Source organism: Neovison vison, chromosome 5, assembly GCF_020171115.1.
Source record: "Neovison vison isolate M4711 chromosome 5, ASM_NN_V1, whole genome shotgun sequence".
Taxonomy (NCBI): domain Eukaryota; kingdom Metazoa; phylum Chordata; class Mammalia; order Carnivora; family Mustelidae; genus Neogale; species Neogale vison.
This window is the reverse complement of record NC_058095.1, coordinates 55,460,417-55,480,463: the sequence shown is the minus strand read 5'-3', so window position 1 is coordinate 55,480,463 and position 20,047 is coordinate 55,460,417. Positions and strand designations below refer to the sequence as shown.

General features: G+C 56.6%; 3 protein-coding genes across 4 annotated transcripts in view; 1 reads left to right on the top strand and 2 right to left on the bottom strand.

The window, feature by feature from the left end:
* Positions 1–411: 411 nt before the first annotated feature.
* MIS12 (MIS12 kinetochore complex component) lies at positions 412–2,510 on the top strand. Its single transcript, XM_044248856.1, is given in 3 exon segments — positions 412–564; positions 566–624; positions 822–2,510. Coding segments are annotated over 3 exon segments (867 nt in total). The 3' UTR covers positions 1,477–2,510.
* Positions 2,511–9,598: 7,088 nt separating this feature from the next.
* Positions 9,599–9,964, bottom strand: LOC122907745. Its single transcript, XM_044250558.1, has one exon. It carries the CDS (start codon positions 9,962–9,964, stop codon positions 9,599–9,601), a length of 366 nt encoding a protein of 121 aa, XP_044106493.1.
* Positions 9,965–16,660: 6,696 nt separating this feature from the next.
* NLRP1 (NLR family pyrin domain containing 1) overlaps positions 16,661–20,047 on the bottom strand; it is a 42,365-nt gene continuing 38,978 nt past the window's right edge. For both annotated transcript variants that reach the window (XM_044248854.1, XM_044248855.1), the window contains 4 exons: positions 19,777–19,902; positions 18,621–18,759; positions 17,746–17,790; positions 16,661–17,306 (listed from right to left, as the gene is read on the bottom strand). In XM_044248854.1, coding sequence (XP_044104789.1) covers positions 16,969–17,306; positions 17,746–17,790; positions 18,621–18,759; positions 19,777–19,902 — 648 coding nt within the window. In that variant the 3' untranslated portion in view covers positions 16,661–16,968. The remainder of the gene's footprint in view (positions 17,307–17,745; positions 17,791–18,620; positions 18,760–19,776; positions 19,903–20,047) is intronic.

Sequence of the window (20,047 nt, the reverse complement as noted above, 5' to 3'; positions counted from 1 at the left end):
CCAGACCGGCTACGTCGGGGAGAGGCGTGGAAGTCCCGGGTCCGTGCGCCAATCCGCGCCGGCCACAGCTGGCCTTCCCGCCCGGCCCCTCCGCGTCTGAGCGAGGCGGCCCCCGCCGCCGGCCAATCAGGAGCACGACGGCGTCCCGCCCGGGCCCCAGTTCGCCGAGTCCGGAATCGGGCGGCATCCGGGCAGCCGGCGGGGCCGCTTCTCCGCAGCGGCCGGCGGTGGCTTAAAGGCGGCGGAGGGAAGGCGGTGCGCGGTCGGTTTCGTCGCCCTCGCCCCCGCTCGGGTAAGGGCCGCGGGGTCGCATCGCCTCCTCCGAGCAGCGGGGAGGGCAGGGACTGCGCTCGGCAGCATCGCCGGGCGCCCGCCGGCCGGGCCGGTCGCCGCCTTCCCCGAGCTCCCGGCATGCCACGGGGCCGCGGGGGCCGACGGGAGCGCGCAGTGAGCCGGAAGTGGTCCCCGCCCGGCGTGGCTGCGGCGGGCTTCCCGGCGGCGAGCAGGGTCGGCGTCCGGGGCTGGGGAGGTGCTGGTGGAGATAACCTGGGATGGGGAGTCTGTCCAGGGCGACAGCAGAGTTCAGGAGACGGAGCTCTGGGCCAGAGCCGGCATTAATGAGAAGTGAGGGAACGAACCTCAGAGAGCAAGGCTCGTGTCATGTTGTCGACAGGGAGGGAGGCAGGCAGTGGCGGGCTTCCGGACACGCTCGGTCCTTGGGTTGTGTTGCTGGCTTCCTGGCTCTCCTCAATGGGCTTTGTCGCTCTCATCAAATGATCTTTCACCCAAAAGGGTTTGTTTTTTTCTTTTTGCGTTCGCAGATTGTTCGTAGTCAGGCCCATGGAGGGAGCGAAGGTGTCCGTGGACCCGATGGCCTACGAGGCCCAGTTCTTCGGCTTCACGCCGCAGACCTGCATGCTCAGAATCTACATCGCGTTTCAGGACTACCTGTTTGAGGTGATGCAGGCCGTCGAGCAGGTTATCCTGAAGAAGCTGGCCGACATGCCGGGCTGTGAGATCAGCCCCATCCATATTCGCAAATGCACTGAAAAGTTTCTTGGCTTCATGAAAGGCCGTTTCGATAACCTTTTTGGCAGAATGGAGCAGCTGTGTTTGCAGCTGATCCTGCGCATCCCCCCGAATGTCCTGCTTCCGGAAGATAAGCCTCAGGAGATGCATCCTTGTACCGAGGAAGAATTCCAGCTTCTCCAGGAAGAAATCGAACAGCTGCAAGAGAGGTATAAGACTGAAGTTGGTGCTAAGCAGGCCCTCCTTGCAGAATTAGAGGAACAAAAAATCGTTGAGGCCAAACTTAAACAGACATTGGCTTTCTTTGATGAGCTGGACAATGCCGGCAGAGATCAGGGGACTAGTGACTTTAGGGAGAGCTTGGCATTCCTGGTCCAGAACTCCAGAAAACTCCAGACCATCAGGGACACTGTGGAAAGGGAAAGCAAAAGAATGAAAATATCTTAATTTCTCAGGAGGCGCAGGAGCTCATCAGAAAGCAGAACAGCAGGGATTTCTGTCCTGACACTCTTGTGCGCCGTCCACGCGACGGGACTTCCTTTGTTTGCTCTCTGTTGTGCCCCGTACCTCCTTCTGCCTTGGTCTGCTCTGCTGAGGTCGCTCTCCCCGTCGGGGACTAATCTCCAGAGCATCTGTTTCCTGGAGACCTCTCGCCGGCGGGACGGAAGCCCTGGTCCAGTAGCAACTCGCTGGGCCCCTTGACTAGAGAGGCAGGGCTCTCCCTGGCTGGTCGGAGACGCGTGTGAAGCTGTTCCTTGGTCACCCGTCCTTTGTGACCTTGGTCCTTTCAACTGACTCTGCATAGGATCACATGAAAAAAAAGGTAAGGTGGGGGCCTTCGTTACAGACCAGCCACTGCCCCGCAACACATCACAGCCTGCCTGCCCTTGGCGGTGAGCCGGGCTTCCGTGGGGACGTCCGCTGAGGGAGAGAAGGAAGTTGAACGCAGCCGTGATCTTCAGTAAAGAGCACAGAACTTCAATTCGTTCCTGAGCTGGAGCCTCTCTGTGATGGTGGAACATGTGGCGTCTGGGAGCCCAGCGGGGGATGACCGTGGACGGAGAAGAGGCAGGTCTCACCAGGGTAGAAGGGGAAGCCTGGATCAGAGCCACGGGCAAAGCCGATGTGAGCTGACCGCTGGGCATTTATTCATTTTGTTCCTACTTGAGTGAGTTTTGGAATCTGCCCCTGTACCTAGTGTTTTTAACTTATTTATTCATACTCCTAAGCATCAAGTATTTAGTCCCCACAGTAGGAAGGTTTTAGCAGTGAATAGCAGTGCCCGCTCTTAGACTTTGCCCTCCGTGTCTTCCTAAAGAACGGGATGCAGACTTCTCCTTTGTGCCAGAGAGTAACTCGGGACATTAATGTTTGCAATCAAATATTCATAGATTTAAGGTGCCTGTGTTTACCTGGAATGTGTTTATTATGAAAGACTCCTTTTTCCAATCCTGTACATGAAATACATATATTTTAAAGGCTTTGGTTTTTGATTTTTGTTTTATTTTAAGTAACCTCAGGGCCCAAGGTGGGGTTTGAACTCACGACCCCAAGACCAAGAGTCGCATGTTCCACCGGCTGAGCCAGCCAGGCTGCCCATGGTTGTGGCTTATTTAAAATCTCCTCCTGTAGAGGGGTGCCTGGGTGGCTCAGTCAGTGAAGCGTGCAGCTCCATTTCGGCTCACATGATCTCAGTCATGGGATCAAGCCCCGCGCTGGGGTCAGCGCTCGGTGTGGAGTTTGCCTGAAGATTCTCTCTCCCCTCCCGCTCCTGTGTGCGCCCATGCAGTCTCTCTCTCAATCTCAAGTAAGTAAATTAATTTTAAAAATCAAGTATAGATGGTTAAGTGGAGATTCCCCCAAAGGTATGTCCAGATCCTGATTCCTGGAACCTGTCATTGTGCCTCACTTGGAAAAAAACTGGTCTTTCGCAGGAATAATTAAGGATCTAGAGATGGGGGAGCGTCCTGAATTACCTGGATGGGCCTGAAATCCAGTGGCCAGTGTCTTCGCTAGAGAAAGGCAGAGGGAGATTAGAGACAGAAGAGGATGGGGCAGGGTGACTGTGGAGGCAGGTGGGAGCACCTCCCCAGGGACTGACGGCCCTGTTTGGGACCTCTGGCCTCTGGGGCAAGGAGGAATGCATTTTCGTTCTCTCAACTCACAAGGTTTGTTACACGTTAACTCATAGAACTGATTAAGGGGCGCCTGGGGGGCTCAGTGGATTAAGCCTCTGATTTTGTCTCGGGTCATGATCTCAGGGTCCTGGGATCGAGCTCCACATCAGGCTCTCTTCTCAGCAGGGTGCCTGCTTCCTCCTCTCTCTCTGCCTGCCTCTCTGCCTGCTTGTGATCTCTGTCTGTCAAATAAATAAATAAACTCTGAAAATAAAAATAGACCTGATTAAGCTAAGATGTTCGCATACTCAACTGAGAAGGAGGTTGGTCCTTACTAAGGAAGCAACAGCTGACGCCTGGTTGGCCTCATAGGTACAATAATATGGTTCACCTGAATGTACTTAGAATATGGACGCAATCTGGACAGAAGGGTGAAGTCCACAGTGTTTAGAACTCAGGAGTTCAGGGGCGCCTCGGTGGCTCAGTCGCTTAAGTGTGCAACTCCCAATTTCAGCTCAGGTCTCGATCTCAGGGTCGTGAGTTCGAGCCCTGCATCATGCTCCAAACCTGGCTTAAGAAAAAACCCAGAAATCTCAGGAGTTTGTTTCATGCCAAGGCGGTACTTAGTAACTGGGGACATTGGTACTGTTTGTCGTAGTAGTGTTGTCAGCAGGAACAAATCAATGTACTTGGCTCCGTTGTCCTCTGAAATAAAGGAAAAAAAAAACTCTTCCCTCAGAAATAAAGAAAAAAGGATAATAAGCCCCAGGTTACCCTCTGGGCTTCATGGCCCTGTTCCCATCCAGCCTCTATCTCACCGAGTTTCCTACTCTCTCCTACGTTAGAGCCTCTGACTGCAAAATCAACCTTCAGGTTCCCCAGATGCCTGGTCCCACACTTCCCCCCCACTTCCCCCACACTTCTCTGCAGGTTTTTGCGGAGCGAGGGGACCCACAGAAGGACAATGTAGTGAGATCAGAGGGTCCACAGGCACCTCAAAGACCTTGCAGCCACTTCCTCGTTGACCTCCCGCTAACCTTGAATGAGCTCTTGTGGCTCCGTCCATGTAGACAGGGAAGACCCAGTTGTCCCTAGCAGAGTCCAGGGAGGCCAGAGTGAGCCTCTCCTCATCCTGTGGGCGTTTCCAAGGTCTGTGGGTTATTCTTCGTGGGACCCGGAACAAGTGGCCCAAAGAGAGGTCATCGCTCAAACTGAACAAGAGGGAGAGGCAGCGATGGGGTCAGTATTGTCACCACTCCTACAACTACCAACCTTCTAGAAATAGGAATATAGGGGACTGCTGTGGAGGAGGGTCTGCACTCAGTCCTCGTGTGTGACGGGGGTTGGGGGAAGTCTCCCCACGCCACCTGCATGTGCTGAAGTTCGACTCAATCCTGACCCTGCCTACTTGGCCATAACAGATTCACCAGGTTCCGGGGCTCAGTCCAGCACGGCTGCCCCGCTCCTCAGACGCCGGCCGCAGGTCCTGGTTACTAACCTGGGCTTCCGTCCACCTGGCTGTCCATCCCAGGTTCCCGTGGCCCCGTCCCTGGGCTCCGTCATTTGCTGGAGAGACTCACAGAACTCGGGAGACCTGTGTGCCCGTTAGACCACCGGTGTACTTCAAAGGATACGCGACTCAACAGCCAGGTGAAGAGACACATGGGGAGGCCCTGAATGAAGGAGTTTTTGCCCCCAAGGGTTTGGGCCCAGCATGGCGGTATGAGGAGGCTTTCCAAGGCCCCGCCTCTTCAGGCTTCATGCATACCCTGTCCACCGTTGGTGGATACAAAAACGCACAAAAAACGCACCCTGAATGGATCAAAGATCTGAACGTAAGTGCTCACACTATAGAACTGGGAGAAAACCCAGGCTTAACTCTTCCTGAACTTGAATTAGGCAGTGGCTTCTTAGACGCCCAAAACACAAACAACAAAGGGAAAAAAAAAAAGATACACGACATCATCAAGATTTAAAACAGCCTTGGGTGTTGAAGACACTGTCCCAAAAGTTAAAAGGCAGACCACAAAATGGGAGAACCATTTTGCAAATAATTCCTGATGATGGGCTTTATTCAGAACACATAAAGAACTCCTAGAATTCAAGACAAATGGCCCAGTTTTATGTTTTTGATTTTTTGGGTGGGGGGCATGGTTTATATAAGTAATCTCTACACCCAGCATGGGACTCGAACTCATGACCTTGAGATCAAGAGTCTGATGCAGGCAGGTGCCCCCCAACTTTTTTTTTTTTTTGCATTTTTTCAAATGTCATGATTTAAAAAATGAGTAGAAGACCTGACTAGATGCTTCTTCAAAGGTGGACAGCTGACAAGCACAGGAAAAGATGCTGGATGTCATTGCCGTCAGGAAAATGCAAATCAAAGCTACAAAGGGACTCCACACACACTGAGGTTATGACTTACAAAAGGAAAAGATACGTTTTGTCAACGCGGTGGAGAACGCAGAACCCTGCTGTGATTCTGGTGAGAATGTAAAACGGCGCAGTCACTTTGGGAAACAGTCTTGCGGTTTCCTGAATGGCTAAACGTCCATTTGCCCTGTGAATCAGTAATGGCACTCCTAGAGGAATGAAAACCCGTGTGTCTGCACACACAACATTGTACGTGAACGTTCACAGCAGCGTTAGTCACAGTAACAAAAAGGGAAACAACCCAACTGAACACAGGGTATCCATCCGGAGAGTCAAATGGGGTCTACCCGGTCTACCCCGTCTACCTGTACAGGGAATATCGCTTAGCAATAGAAATGAGGCATAGCCACACGTTGCTAAGACGTCGTGCTACGTGAAAGGAGCCAGTAACAAAGGACCACATGCCGCAGGACCCCATTTACAGGGGATGTGCAGACCAGGCAAGGCCACGGAGAAAGGAAGTCGATTAGGGTTTGCCTAGGGATGGGGGCGGGGGGCGGTGGTTGCAGGGAGATGGGTAAGGGGTGAAGGTAGGGTTTCCTTTCGGGGTAATGACATATCCTAATATTGATACTAAATGCATCCGATCTGTGGCATGTGGATTCTATGTCACTTAGAGCTATGACACTCTAAGAACAATGAGACTACACACTCCAGAAACAATGCCTGGGGTCATCTAGTCCTTCACAGGTCTTGCGACCTTGGCCAGATCACTTCCCCTATGTCTGTTTCCTCATCTACAAAATGGGGAAAATAAAAGAAACTCCTCACGGGGTCGAGAGCTTTCAGGCCAGCTCTGAAGACATCCACGCTGCCACACCGTAAGTTCCATTTTAACACAGTGGGCTCCATGGAGGTCAGGGTTTTAGCTGTCCTACTAATAATGACTATCTCCAGTGCTAGATACCCAAGAAAAAATGAAACACTTAAAAAAACGGATCCATTTCTTCTCCTGATTACGGCTGAATTCCCACTGTGTCCCCCAACATAAACTTCCTACTGTCCCATGGTATCCAGAAACCACTGTTCACGTCACTGCCTCCACGTGCCTGCCTCCACGTGCCTATCCCCCCCCCCCGCCCCCGGCAGCTCAGTGTGTCATAGGACAAGTTGCCCTCTCCCGCCGTCAGTTGTGATCTGCTGAGAGTCGCGTTACCAGATGTCTCGTGATTTTTGCCGGCCCACCCTCCGTGGTGGTGGTGACTGACTTCAGTTTCCGTTGGGAAACCTTCTTTCCTATCACATCCTATCTTCACGGGGTTGCGTGTCAAGTTAGCTCTTCCGCCTTCCGGCCAAAGGTGGGCGCGTGACCCTAGCTCAGTCAGAAGGACGCTCTCCAGATTTGATTCTTCAGCAACGTGGCCAAAGCATCTCCCAAATGGACCCATTTGGTTTTGATGGTTGAACCCTGAAAAGACAGCCCATTCGTACTTGAGTGGAGAGGCCAGATATTCGCGACAAAGGAACCTTCCATCGGAAGCCCAGAAGTTGGAGGACAGTTGAGAGCTCCGTGTCGAGAAGCAGCAACTGTGAAAGTAGGTGGGCAGTGCAGGGGATAAGGGATATTTGAGCTGTGTAAGAGGAAACTGGCCAGGTCAGGCATAAAGGGACACAGAAAGTACACACGGATGGTGGAAGGACAGAAATGTAATATTGGTTAAAAAACGTGGGCTAAGCTCCCACCAGAGCCCAGTGGAATCAGGAATTTCAAGGAGATACGGGAAATTTCAGAAGCTTCAGGAAAATCAGGGTATGGAGAAAGGGAGGACTTATAGGGGGAGAATATGGGTGTATGGGAAGAACGCAATTCAGTCCGGGAGTGGGGGCAGTCTAGTACTGAGGACAGCAGTGATGCAGAGAATGTTAGGGAAGCCTGGAGCACTGTATCAGGGAGGCAGTGGTATTCCTAGTGTTGGGGGAGCCACACCGTGAATCCTGAAATAAGGGAGCCAAATGGGACTGGACATTGGGGAGAGTACTGGAGCCTATATTCAGGCTGTAGAGGCAAGGGGAGCTGGAGAGTGGAGTTTGGGGTAGGATGTGGAGGTGTATATTGAGGAACAGGGGACTCTGGTTCTGGGAATGGCGGGAGATCCTACTCTCTGGGCAAGAGCGGAGGGGAGAGTACTGGGGGATCATATCCTGAGTCGTCCCAGAAGGACTGTCGAATGAGGGTTCTACAAGATGTGTGGATGGAAACAGTGGGAGTGTCTGGAGAACACGGAGCTCCCTACTGGGACTCAGGTTAGTCAATATTAAAGTCAGTAGGAGATCCAATATCCAAGACCGAAGGCAGGAAAACCAGTGAGAGGTACCTACTACGGGTGCCTTGGAGACTTAATTTTGGGGGAACAGAGCCACCATTGTAGTAAACTGGGCGTGTAAAGCACAGGCTGATTGCGGGGAACAGTGGGCATCCTATTTGCAGCACTGAAGCGAAATGCAGAGAGGCAACACTGAGCCCTGCGGTGGTGTGGGTCACCAGAGCACAGGACTGGGAAGCGACAAGGCTCTGGTACTGGATTACGCTGAGTTTATAAAGACACAAGCTGGGTGAAAGGGCAGGGGGGGGGGATTCTAGATCTTAGTTGGGGGACCATACTGGCACAGAAGCATCTTGATAATGGAAGCAGGCGGGGACTCAATCTGAGGGGTGGCTGGTGAAGCCATAGGGGACAGTCACAGACCCGCAGGGAGGGAGCAGACCTGGATGCTGGCATTTCCCGGGAGCCCGATAGGGAGAGATAGGGAGAATAGCCCGTGTGGCTGTTTAGTGGAGGGAAAGGCGGCACCTGGGAAGGCTGATGATGGGACACACCTGTTTGGGAGGGACGGGAGGGATGCTCTCAGGATTATGGGGTGAAACGCAGTAGACTGGGAAGCTTGGCGGGCCCACAGTTTGGCCCCAAATTAAGCGAGAACTCGGTATCCAGGAGACTGAAAAAGGGATTTATTTCCTCAGAGGTAAGACAAACATTTCCAGGTAACACAGGAGAGAGCTAAGTTGAGGACTCTGACATTCATGAGCAAAAAAGGGATAGCGGCGGGTAGGTGAGGAACTCACAAGGTGGGCTTCCGTGTTAGGCCTTTGCTGTCTGAGGTGACAACCCCCATCGTTTTCCGCAGGAATTCTGGCTAATGACAGATACCCCACACCCTGGTCTTGGGTCTCAGTGCTGTGGCAGCGCTCAGGTCCGGCTTCTAGGCGCCAGAGACGCAGAGAGAGCCCTCCCGCGCACCCCACCTGGGCCCCACTCCGTCTCATCCTGCGCCGCCAGCAAGCGAGGGGCCCGCGTCCCCGGAGGTCTGCAGCCGTGGGTCCCACGCCATCCAGGACGCGACGACAGCGTGGCCTCCTGCCAGGACAAGCCCTCCAGCTGTGGGTCTCGGCCAAGCCCGTGAGCGCGGCAGCAAAGCCTAAGGCAGGAAGAACGCAAGGTGTGGGTCAGCTCACCCCCCTGGGGATGCGGCGACGCACCCCCGGACGATCTCCACTCACCGTGTCCTGCGCTCCCGCGGCGTCCGCGGGGCGCTCAGGTCCTCCAGCTCGGGGGCGCCTGGCTGTGCTCCGGGCGGTGGGGGTGGGGGGCGATGCAGCCCCAGTCCGCGCCAGGGCGCGACCCTCCCTCCCCGCGGGGCCTTCTCCCGAAGCTCGTCCCTTAAGGAACCGAAGGTTGGGCTCGCTGCGCCTGCTTGCACCTCAGGAAGTGTGGGGTCCAGGGACATGATCCTAACCGTGAGCCGCACCCCCCTCCTCCAAGCGCGGGGGGGATGACCGCCCGCTCCCCTGATCTTGGGGGCGGACGGATCCTCCTTCCACTACGGGCCGCTACTTCAGACGTGCCCCTAGAAGAGCAGGGCACAAAGGCAGTGACAACACAGGACAAAAGCAGCAAGCATCCGAAGCCAGACGAAGGGCGCGGCGCGTCTCCAGCACAGCCGCGCCGAGTCCCGGTTTCCCGTCCCGCCCCCCGCCCCCCGCCCCCCGCGCCCCCGGCCCCAGCCCCGGCCCGGGCCGCTCAGGCCAGCTGCAGGTGGATGTAAGTGAAGATGCAGGAGGTGATGGAGAAGGCGATGGCCGCGTAGATGAAGACGGAGAGGTGCGGGAAATGGTCGAGGTAGCAGCCCTCGTCCCGCGCGGGCGCCTCCTCCTCGGGCGGGGTGCGCGCCGCAGCCTTGAGGGGCTGCCCGGAGCGGGCCCCCTGCGCCCTGCCGCCCGCGCGGCGACCGGCCCTCCTGCCCGCCGCCGCCACCGCCCGGGGCGCGCGGGCCGCAGGGGGCTCTTCCGGGGGCGGCTCGTCGAACAGGCCGCCTGCGTCGTCGGCGGGGTCCGAGCAGGTGGGCGCGGGGGCCCAGGGCTGGCGCTGGAAGAGCGGGGCCGCCATGGGCGAGGAGCTAGGGGGTTGCGGGCCGGAGCGCGGTGGGCGGCGGCCGGGCTGCGCGGAGGTTCTGCCCGCGGAGGGGCGGGGACCGCTCGGCCGCGCGCCTCCCCCGGCTCCTCCCCGCGCAGCGGCGCGGGCCTGTTCCCTTGGCAACGCGGCTTGGGGCGCGGGGCGCCGAGCAAGGATGAGAGCCGCTGGCGGGGATCCCCCTGCTCGAGGCTGGGCGGGCCTGGACCGCAGCTGCGCGCGGGGCTTCCCTGGGGATGTATTCGTCTTTTTATTTCCATCGTTACCATTTTTAATATTAATTATTTTTATTTGTATTTGTCTTTTTAAAAGAAGTATTTTGGGGGGGGCGCCTGGGTGGCTCAGTGGGTTAAGCCTCTGCTTTCGGCTCAGGTCATGATCTCAGGGTTCTGGGATCGAGCCCGGCATAGGGCTCTGGGCTCAGCAGGGAGCCTGCTTCCCCCTCTCTCTCTGCCTGCCTCTCTGCCTACCTGTGATCTTTCTTTCTGTCAGATAAATAAATAAAATCTTTAAAAAAATTTTTTTAACGGATCTTTCTCCTTTCTGTTTTTTTTTTAATCCAAAATGCAATACATGAAAAAAAACAAATAAACACATAATCCTTGTCGCAAACCTGAAAGTTAAAAAGCCCTGTAGGCAAAAACGGGGAACAAAACAAAGACTCCCTCTGCTATCCCAGGGCCCAGAGATGGACAGAGCCTTTCCTTCCTTCTTCCTCCTTCCTGGCCCCTCCCTGCGGGTACATCTGTCCCTGCAGTGATCCTGGAGGCTGCGCCCCAAACCCAGTCAAACCCGGAGGTTTGAGTACGTGCGTGTGGGTACTTTCTACTCAGGCCCCTCCGGGCATCTCCCAGGCCCTTCCCTGCCTTTCACTGGCGCTGCCACAGGCTTCAGACACCGGGGTTCCAAGGCCAGCAGGGTACCCCTGTGGAATGCGGGGGGAAAAGCCACGAGGGCTTTTGGGGTCCGGCGGAAGGGGGGGGTATGCTGTCAGGCTCAGACTGTCATCATGGAGCTCATGGCCTCCGGTAAGGGAAAGGCCGAGGGGAAAGCAGGTCTGGAGCACAGGGGACATGTCCGAGGGAACTCTCCGTCTCTCCACCCTGCAGTGTTGCCACAGATCCCTGGCTGGGACAGAGCCCACCGCGGAGCGGCAGGGCCCAGATAGTATTTGTGAAATGAGTAAGGAAGGGGAGGGATGAATAGCGGTTGGCAGCAGCAGACTCACATCTCAACCCCCTCCCCGCCCACGTCAGCTGCCGGAGCTCCCAGACAGCAGACAGGTGGAGAGGCTACGACCCTCCCACGCTCCTGCGGGAATGTGAGAAAGGTGGGATGACTTTGGAAAAGCAGTTCGGCAGTTTCATAAAAATCTAAACACACACATGCCAGTGTCAGGAATTCCACTGCCAGCCACTGCCCATGTGACAGGAAGACGGGTTTTCACGCGGAAGCAGGGACTGTCCGGGAAGGTCCACGGCGGCAGCGCGGCCGGTAACAGCGGCGACCCCGGAGCAATGCAGATGCTCTTCAGGTGATAAGCAGGTGACCCGAGGTGGCTTAGGCGTGCCATGGGGGGGATACTTCACAATAGAGAGAGCTGCATCCTGGAGGAAACTCAGAAACATTTCCGTAAGTGCAGAAAAGCCAGGTGCACAAGACCAGACTGTATGGTCCCGCTTGCAAGAAATACCCAGGACAGGCACACTCATTTACAGAGATGGAAAACAGATGGGAGATCGCCCGGGCGGGAGAGCGGGGCGGGAGGCGAGGAACCACGGAGGGCCTCGGGGCCGCTTTCCGGAGGGACAAGCAGATCCTCAACCCCAGCCCTGGTGGTGGTTGTGCAGCTCTTGAATTTTTCTACAATTCATCGCTGTGTCCACGTAATGTGGGGGACTCTTGTGACAGGAGAGCCATCCTTCAAAAAGGCCATGGTCTTAAAAAACCAACCTCGCTGAGTTTTCGCTTCTTAGATACCAGCTGGGCAAAACAAGACAAAACAAAACGAAAAGCATGGGTTTTGTTTGCAGTTCTGAGGGTCAGGTTCTCCTGGGTGGAGCTGATTCGACTGATCTCTACTGGATCTGGTCATTCGTCTGGCAGGTCAGGTGACCGAGTTCTCCAGCAGGCTTCCTTGAGCTCCTGCGCATGGTGGTCTTGGGGTTCCGAGCACAGACCCGGGGAACCCTGCAGAGCACAAGGACCATTCTGGTCTCTGCTCGTGCTGTGTTTGCTGTATGCGGCCTGGGGTTCCAGGGGACAGGGGAGCAGGTGGCCAAGAACCTGTCCGGGGGATCCAGGACCCCGTGTGAGCTCTGAGGGTATCGCCTCAGAGGGGAGCCACTGAGCAGGACTTAGAACATCACACGGACACTCACATCCTTTCACAGTAGCCCCTCGCCTCTTACTACTGATGTAGAACCAAGGATCCAAGACTAAAGAAAAGCTCCTGGTAGAAGGACTTCTCTTGCCGGATTGCTCATCATGGCCAAACATTGTTGGAAGCCAACTCAGGGTTAGATCGGGAGGATGGGGGTTCAGTGAATGTACCCACCGGATGGAACTCCACGCTGTCTTCACACGGAAGGACTGAGACTCTTGGAGGGTCCTCGTGATGATCCCAGTCAACGTGGGACAGGCAGGACTTAAAACCACAAGTGCTAGGATGTCAAAGCCACGAAAATGTATTCCTGTAGAGAGAGGCCAGAACTGGGAAGGTAAAGAGGGTCCTTTTCACACTGTCTAGATGGCGAGATCATGGGGTGATCATTTTCTCCTTTTTCCAGGCTCCGTGTACCATTGTTACGTTATTTTTTTGAGCAACAGAAGCAATTAATAGGTGAGAACCAGGGGCCACCCTCAGGGTCCACAGTGGACTGTGGCTCATGTTCCCATCAGTGCCCACGCCCACGGAGGACCTCCCCCAGCTGTCTGGATGGCCCCACGTTGCCTAGCAACCACAGGCTCAGCAGCAGTTGCTAGGAAACCAGGGACAGAGCCAGGACTCATGACTCAAGGACCCTTGAGTCATGCTCCCCTCCGGCTTTCCTCCCCCTCCACCGCTCTCTCTCCCAGTTCCCTACCATGCTGGGGCCCACCCGCTCCTGACATGCAGACAGCCCACCACAGTGCCGGGATCGTGGGCTTGGGGGGACTCCCTTACTCCTCCTGTTCCAAGATTAGGGCCTGGATTACAGGAAGGACATGGCTTCAAGCTCAAGTGTGTACTGTTCTCATCGTCTGGGTGGGTACTGCCTGCCTTCTAGAAGGGCCCTGAGGCAATGATTGAGAAAAGCCACCGAGCTCAGCCCAGGCCTTACCACCTCGGCAGCACCTTGGCCAATGGGAGCCTTAAATCCCAGACCCGCGAATGAATTCTTTGACGCGGTTCACACGGGCCTCTCTAAGCAGCTTACTTTAAGGAGAGACAAAAGTCATCTCAGATGGATTCACCGGAACACAAAGATGCTGGAGGACCCCCAGTTTTCCACCATCGCTGAGGACGACCCTTGGCACCCCACCCTTCTTGCTCCCGGCACCTTCAACTTGCCCTCCCCTCACGTCTCTCCTAAGGAGGAGGCTACCTTCCTCCTCCACCTGATCCCCCGTGGGTGCCCCATTCGAAAGCGAGCCAGAAAGGCCGGACCAGGATGGGTGGATGGCAGACATGAAACGTGGGCAGCCTCCTAGACGGCTCCGCCCCTGGGACCAGGGATGGCTTCTTGTAAGTGGGAGTGTTGATGTGAGTGGGTGAACCTGCTTGTGCTCAGCGGGGGCCTGGTTCCCTGGTTCCCAGACACCCCCTGGCATGGGTCCTGGCCTCATCAGCTTACCCTTTGCAGACCTGCCCCCAAATCCAAGGAATCAGCAATGTTTCCAACGTCTATGATCCGCAGTGACAAATGATCACTCATGACTTCTGAGAACCAGGGCTGCTGGGCAGAGAGCCAGATAAGGAGCTGACCCTCTCTTCTAGGTTGGGATGATGCAAGCCTGACTGTGAGTCAGACACCTCTAGCGCAAAGGGTATTAAAGTGCTCCAAGGGTGGGATGCATTGTATTTTCCAAAGATGGCTAACCAAAGTCTACCCTACCCGTGTGGGCCTGGTCGTCTTCAAATGTCACTAACGGAGAGGTGGGGTCCGGTTACCTCCCCCGAGACGTGCGCACATGTGTGTGTGTGTGTGTGTGTGTGTGTGTGTTTGCTCCAATCATTAGAACATGGTGATGTGTGACTTCTAAGGCTACATCATCAAAGGCTATAGCTCCTGGGCACCTGGGTGGCTCAGTGGGTTAAGGCCTCTGCCTTTGGCTCAGGTCATGATCTCGGGGTCCTGGGATCGAGTCCCACATCGGGCTCTCTGCTCAGCAGGGAGCCTGCTTCCTCCTCTCTCTCTCTCTCTGCCTGACTCTCTGCCTACTTGTGATCTCTGTCTGTCAAATAAATAAGCAAAATCTTAAAAAAAAAAATTAAATGTTCAAAGGCTACAGCTCCTACTTCTCTCCAGCTAAGATCTGAGCTCCTCTTGATTTTTAGTGTCTCGAGCAAAATACATTTTGTCACCTTTTAACCCATAACACCTAGGAGAGCACGCAGCTAGAATCAAGGGAGACACGGTGGCCAGAGAAGCGAGGTAGGAGGCACAGTCGGAAAGGCTGGGCTACCGAGCCCAGGGCACTTTGGCCGTGTGATCCTCCTAACAGAGGACAAAGCCCTCCAGCGAGGTTGAGCTACTTCTCTCTCTTGTAGACCAACAGAAGTTCTGTCTACTGATGCCCGGGGTGAGTTCTGTCTACTGATGCCCGGGGTGACTGCTGGGAACGCGTGTTAGTCACCGCTCTGTGGGCTCTGTGGGCTCCGCGGGCTCCACTGAGCCAGCTCAAAGCGATCATTGTGCCTGGGGTTCAAAACCGTCACCCCCACATAAAGAGGACAGAGCTCACCTGTGTGGTGAACGACGTTTAAAGTCAAAGCTGCCTGGAGGTGGGATGGGCCGGCCCCGAGGCAGGGAGCGTCTCATTGCTGGCAGCGTTCAGGGGTGGGACGCCCCCGGACCGCAGTCCACCGGCTCCGTTCCCAAAGTACACTGGACTTACAATCAATGGTACACACTTCGGGTGTAAATTTGGTGTTTTGTCCTGTGTCTATACCCACGAACCCACAGCAATTGTGAGCATACGTACTGATGTGGGAAACAGAGGCAGAGGAACAATCGTTAAATTTCCCTACTTCTCTCCGGCTTGTTGGCGGGTCCTTGAATCAGGCAGAGGGACCCTGCTCTAGGGACTCAGCTGCTTTGATGTTGACGCTTTGCTAAGGGCAAAAGGCCATCCTAGCCCGACCCCCAGGATCCTGTAAGTCCACTTCAACATACAAAAATTCTTTTGGAGACTTCCGAGATGCACTCTGGCGGTCATCCCCCACGCTGTGGCCACCGAGACACGTCCGCTGGGTCTCAGGACTCGGGTTTGATTGGATGGTAATAAATGACGTTCTCCCAGCAACAGCGGGTCCCCTCAGGGTCCTAGAAGCTCTGTTTCCAAAATACCTGGGAGGCTGACTCTTCGGTAATCACCTCCCAACTTGAAAGCATACAGTGGGCCACACTTCATGTCCCCAGGGCAGCTTTCTGTCCATGGGCCCTGTCCCTGTGCTTTGACAAAACCACCTTTTTGCACCAAACATGTCTCAAAAATCCTTTCTTGGCTGTCGTGGCTTTGAACCCTAACATCTTTCCTACACCAAGGGGGTGTGGGCCCAAGTGGATACCAGGGAGAAGGGACTCTGGGAGAGGAGGGTGACCGCAGGGGGAGGGGTACAATCAGCTTGTGCTTCCGAATCTTGGGCAGAACTCTCTCTCCTGAGTTGAGAACGGCGTAACATCTTACATCTAGAATTGGCATAAATGTCTTTTTTTTTTTAAAAGATTTTATTTATTTATTTGACAGAGAGAGATCACAAGTAGGCAGAGAGGCAGGCAGAGAGAGAGAGAGAGATGAGGAAGCAGGCTCCCTGCTGAGCAGAGAGCCCGACGCGAGACTCGATTCCAGGACCCTGAGATCATGACCCGAGCCGAAGGCAGAGGCCCAACCCACTGAGCCACCCAGGCGCCCTGGCATAAACGTCTTAATACCGACAGGTTCTGTTCTAAGGTTGCTGGCTCACTGGGACAGTGGGGTGGCCTACCGACTTGGGGATTGTTATGAAGGCGGCCCTGGTTTCCCGTGGACAGTACGGTAGCCAGGAAGGGAGCTAAGGGATGTATCGGGGGAGGATCCCTTTATCATCTGCCTATTAATACAGCCTGACTTCAGGCCCACTGTGTGCCAGGCTCCGTGCTAGGCTCTGGGGATAAACTGACGAGCAGATCGGTCATGGCTCCTGCCCTCTGAGGGCTTCCCATGTGAGGGGGAGGCTGCAATGAAGCTGGAGGGACAACGCCGTGTGTCGAGTGCCCTGAGTGCTGCGGGAGCACGGGGCAGGGGGCCTAGGACAGGGGAAAGGTCAGGGAGTCTCTGTGCATGGGGGATGTCGAAGCTAGGATCCGCTTCGTTTCCCCCGTGGGGGCGTCCTTCTTCACCCCTCCCAGTTCTAGCGACCCATCTGGATTCCACAAACGACAAAGCGCACTTTGGCCTAACGGAAGAACCCAGCTCAGCAAGAACAAGTGAAAAATAAATCTCTTTTATTGCCCTTATTTCCAAGTCATCAAAACCCCCCAAGGTGTCCACTCCTACCATCTGTCTCTAGCCGGAGGGGCCGGCCCTCTGTCTCCCTGCTCCTCCTGGAATCTGGGAAGGGCTCTAGGCTTGGGCTGCTGTGGCCACCACACTAGACTCCAGGGTTAGGCTTCTAGCAGATGCCCAGAGGCATCACGGGAGCCCTGTGACCCTGGAGCGAGAGGGAAATCCATTGGATGGGCCCTTGCATCCGGAGGAAGAGGCTGAGGCCCAGCGAGCCGTCCGCGGAACCAGTGTCACGGCAGGGGCTGGGTCGGTGGGGAGACGCCCCGCTCTCTGTCACCACCCCACGTCTCCCAGAGCTCCATGATGAGGTAAGGGTGGGTCTCCTTCAGAGTTTGGTAGACTTGATCCTTGCAGGCCGGGTCCCAGGACCTGCTGAACCTGAACAGCTCCCGCATCTGGTTGGCGGCCGTGGCCTTGGCGCGCACCTGCTCGTACTGCTCCTCACTCAGCACCTGCCCCAGCAGCTTGTCAAGCATGGGGTCCACCGTTGTCACTCGAGCCACCAGCTGCTCCCGATGCCGGTCCAGAAAGTGCAGCGAGGCCGGGGCACCAGGGGGTGCGGGCGAGGCTGGCCACGGACACAGAAGAGTTCCCACGGAGGCCCCTACCCTTTGACCCCTCCACGTCACCCTCTCGGGCTCTCTTCACTCACTCCCTCTGCACTCCTGGCTCCTTCTCCCCCCACAAAGGCAAATGACCACCAGAAGGGCACCTGAAGGTCCAGCATTATTTGGCTGGAGCTGGGGGTGGGGTGGGGCCGCTGGGGCCCCCTCTGAGGCCATCCAGCGTGGAGAGACCCCCTTCTCCTTCTGTGGAGGAGCTTCCAGGGCCCCTCCCGGGCAGGAATAAGAGGACAAGGAGGGTCCCAGGGCCCCCACCACCCTCCAAGGCCTGGTCCCTGTCGGGGATGCAGCAGTGGAATCCCCTCCTCTCCTTCCCCTCCCCTCCCGGATAGACAGTGCGCCCCAGACTGCCCTGGCGCTGGGTCTCCAGCAGCTGATACTGACCTGCGGGGGCTGGGGGGACCAGAGAAGACGTGAGCCGGAGGTCCCCTGCAGGGAGACAGAGACGGTCTGTGAGGGTCCTTGAAACCCCTGCCCACACTCTGATATTCTTGGATTCTGACCAGCAGCTATGGACAAGTTCTGGTCATACTCTGGAGCGAGGGCTGCAGGGGTCCTTACAGATCACCCAACTGAGTCCCTTCCTTTGTGCATGTGGGGAGACTGAGGCCATGCTCATAGTGAGAGGGACACACACACACCAGAATCCCAATGTCCCTGCCTTGAGCGGGACTCCACCTCCTTATCCTTGTTTGGCCTGAGGTGCACAGACCGAATCTGTCTGTCCTGGATTTCAGTGTCAGAATCAGGAATTAAGAAGCACGACCGAGAAACTCTTAGCACTTGGAAGTAACGGGTGAGTTTCAGCAGGAAGGACACACAGACACCCACCCGTGGAGGTCCTGGGGCCCATCCAGACTCATCACCAGCAGGAGCACCGACAGAGGGAGGTGACCAGGATGGCAAAGAATTTAAAGACCGAGAGGGAAGAGGACACTGGGAGAATCTGTAGCTATTAACGTGCTGAAGAGTGGGCAGTGGGGAGACTGGGATCACGGAAGGACCCAGATTAGCCTGTCGGATGCGCCCCGGTTGCCCTGATCCTTTGCACCCTGTAACTCTTCTGTTCTTGTTCACGAGAAACTTTGCCATAGGCCCTGTGACCCAAATCCACTAGTTCGAGGGCAGCGTGGCACCCTGTGGCCACTGGTTGAGAGCCTGAGGCGGGCAGTCGGGGTAACCCGAGTTTGAATTCTGCCCATACACGCACGCCGGCACCGGCTGCTTCCCGCCCCTGAGCTCCCCGCCCTTGACTTTACCTGGTTTCACCAAGGCTTCCCAAACCACAGCGCCACTACCCTCTTTCAGCTGCAGCCTGAGACCCGACCCCAAGTCTCCAACGTAGAACTCAGAGTAGAGCTGGGGTTGTCCGGGGCTGCGGTAGCAGAGCTCCAGCTCCTGCGGGGAGAGGTAGCCGGCCAGTGAGCGCGTCCTGGGGCGGTGGATTCCGCCGCAGTCTGCGCTGATAGTTCACCGCCACCTTCAGCCACGGCTCTTTTCCTATTTTCCCCGCAAATCCCGAGTCCGGGGGGGTGGGGGCGGGGCGGGGGCGCCGCGGACACCCGTGGACGAGTCAGGACGCGCCTGTGCATACGCGGTGGCACAGCCTAAACCAGGGCTCTCCCTCCGCCGCCCCGATCGTGACCCCGAACCCGCGCCTCGCCCACTGCTGGCCTGTCTTCTCAACGGGTCCTAAACGTGACCCACTATCAGACCCCTCCGCTGGCTCCGCTGGCTGCCCCACACCCAGTACAGGGCGGATCGGGGCGTCTTCCCTGATCCCTCCTCTCCCCACCACGCACTGAGTCCTGCTGGCTCCGCGGCCAACGCGAGTCACGAGCCGCAGAATCTGGGCGGCGGTGAAGACTGGACTCCGCGGACGCACATCCGGGGACCCGACATTGTTGGTCTCCTGCCCAGCCGCGGGCCGAGGGGAGCTAGAGGCGGCCAGCCCCCCGCAGCAGGACTCGGGGGTTCTCACGCACTGACCTGAGGCTGCCGTCCCTGCCGCCCAGTCCTTGGGGGGGACAAGCACGATCTCACGGAATGGCCCCTTCGGATAGATCACCATGCGACCACGAAACGCCAAATATGACCCTCGCAGAACGCACCACTTGCTTTGCCAGTTATAGCTTCCTCCCTGCCTCGCGTGGCCCGCCTGGAGATGGCGGGGTTCGCAGAGGCTCATGGCTTGCCCCTCGCCTCTGGAGCACATGTCCACTGTCTTCCCCGCTCCCCCGGATACTCCCCAGACACTCCCCAGGGCGCAAACTCTTGGTAAGCCTTGCCCATCCTGATTCAGGCCCCCTTCCTCCAAACGGCCTCCTACGTGGGGCTCTTGGAAGCCCTGCCCCTCATCGGCCTGTCGGAGCTGCCCACCCCGGGGGTTCCCCGCACGACCGCTGGCCCGCTCACCTTGGGGATTGCTTCTAGCCTCTCCGAGCTGGACACAGTGTAGCGGGAGCCCAGGTAGAGGGAGGCCAGTGGGGGTGGCTTGCGGATCTGCACGAACTGGAACGCCTTCTCTTCGTCATCGATGGCCTGCGGGGTGCACAGAGTGGAGGTCAGGGGAGCGGCTGCCACTGGGCTCAGGGGTTGGTCCACGGAATTCCATCTGCGGAATGTGTCTGAGCCTACAAAGGCAGGGCTGCTATGAGTCTGTGTGGGCGGCGGGGGCTGCTCTGCC

What these genes read in the sequence shown, in the direction of transcription:
- LOC122907745 (XM_044250558.1), bottom strand. Translation starts at nt 9,964, where the DNA reads ATGGCGGCCCCGCTCTTCCAGCGCCAGCCCTGGGCCCCCGCGCCCACC.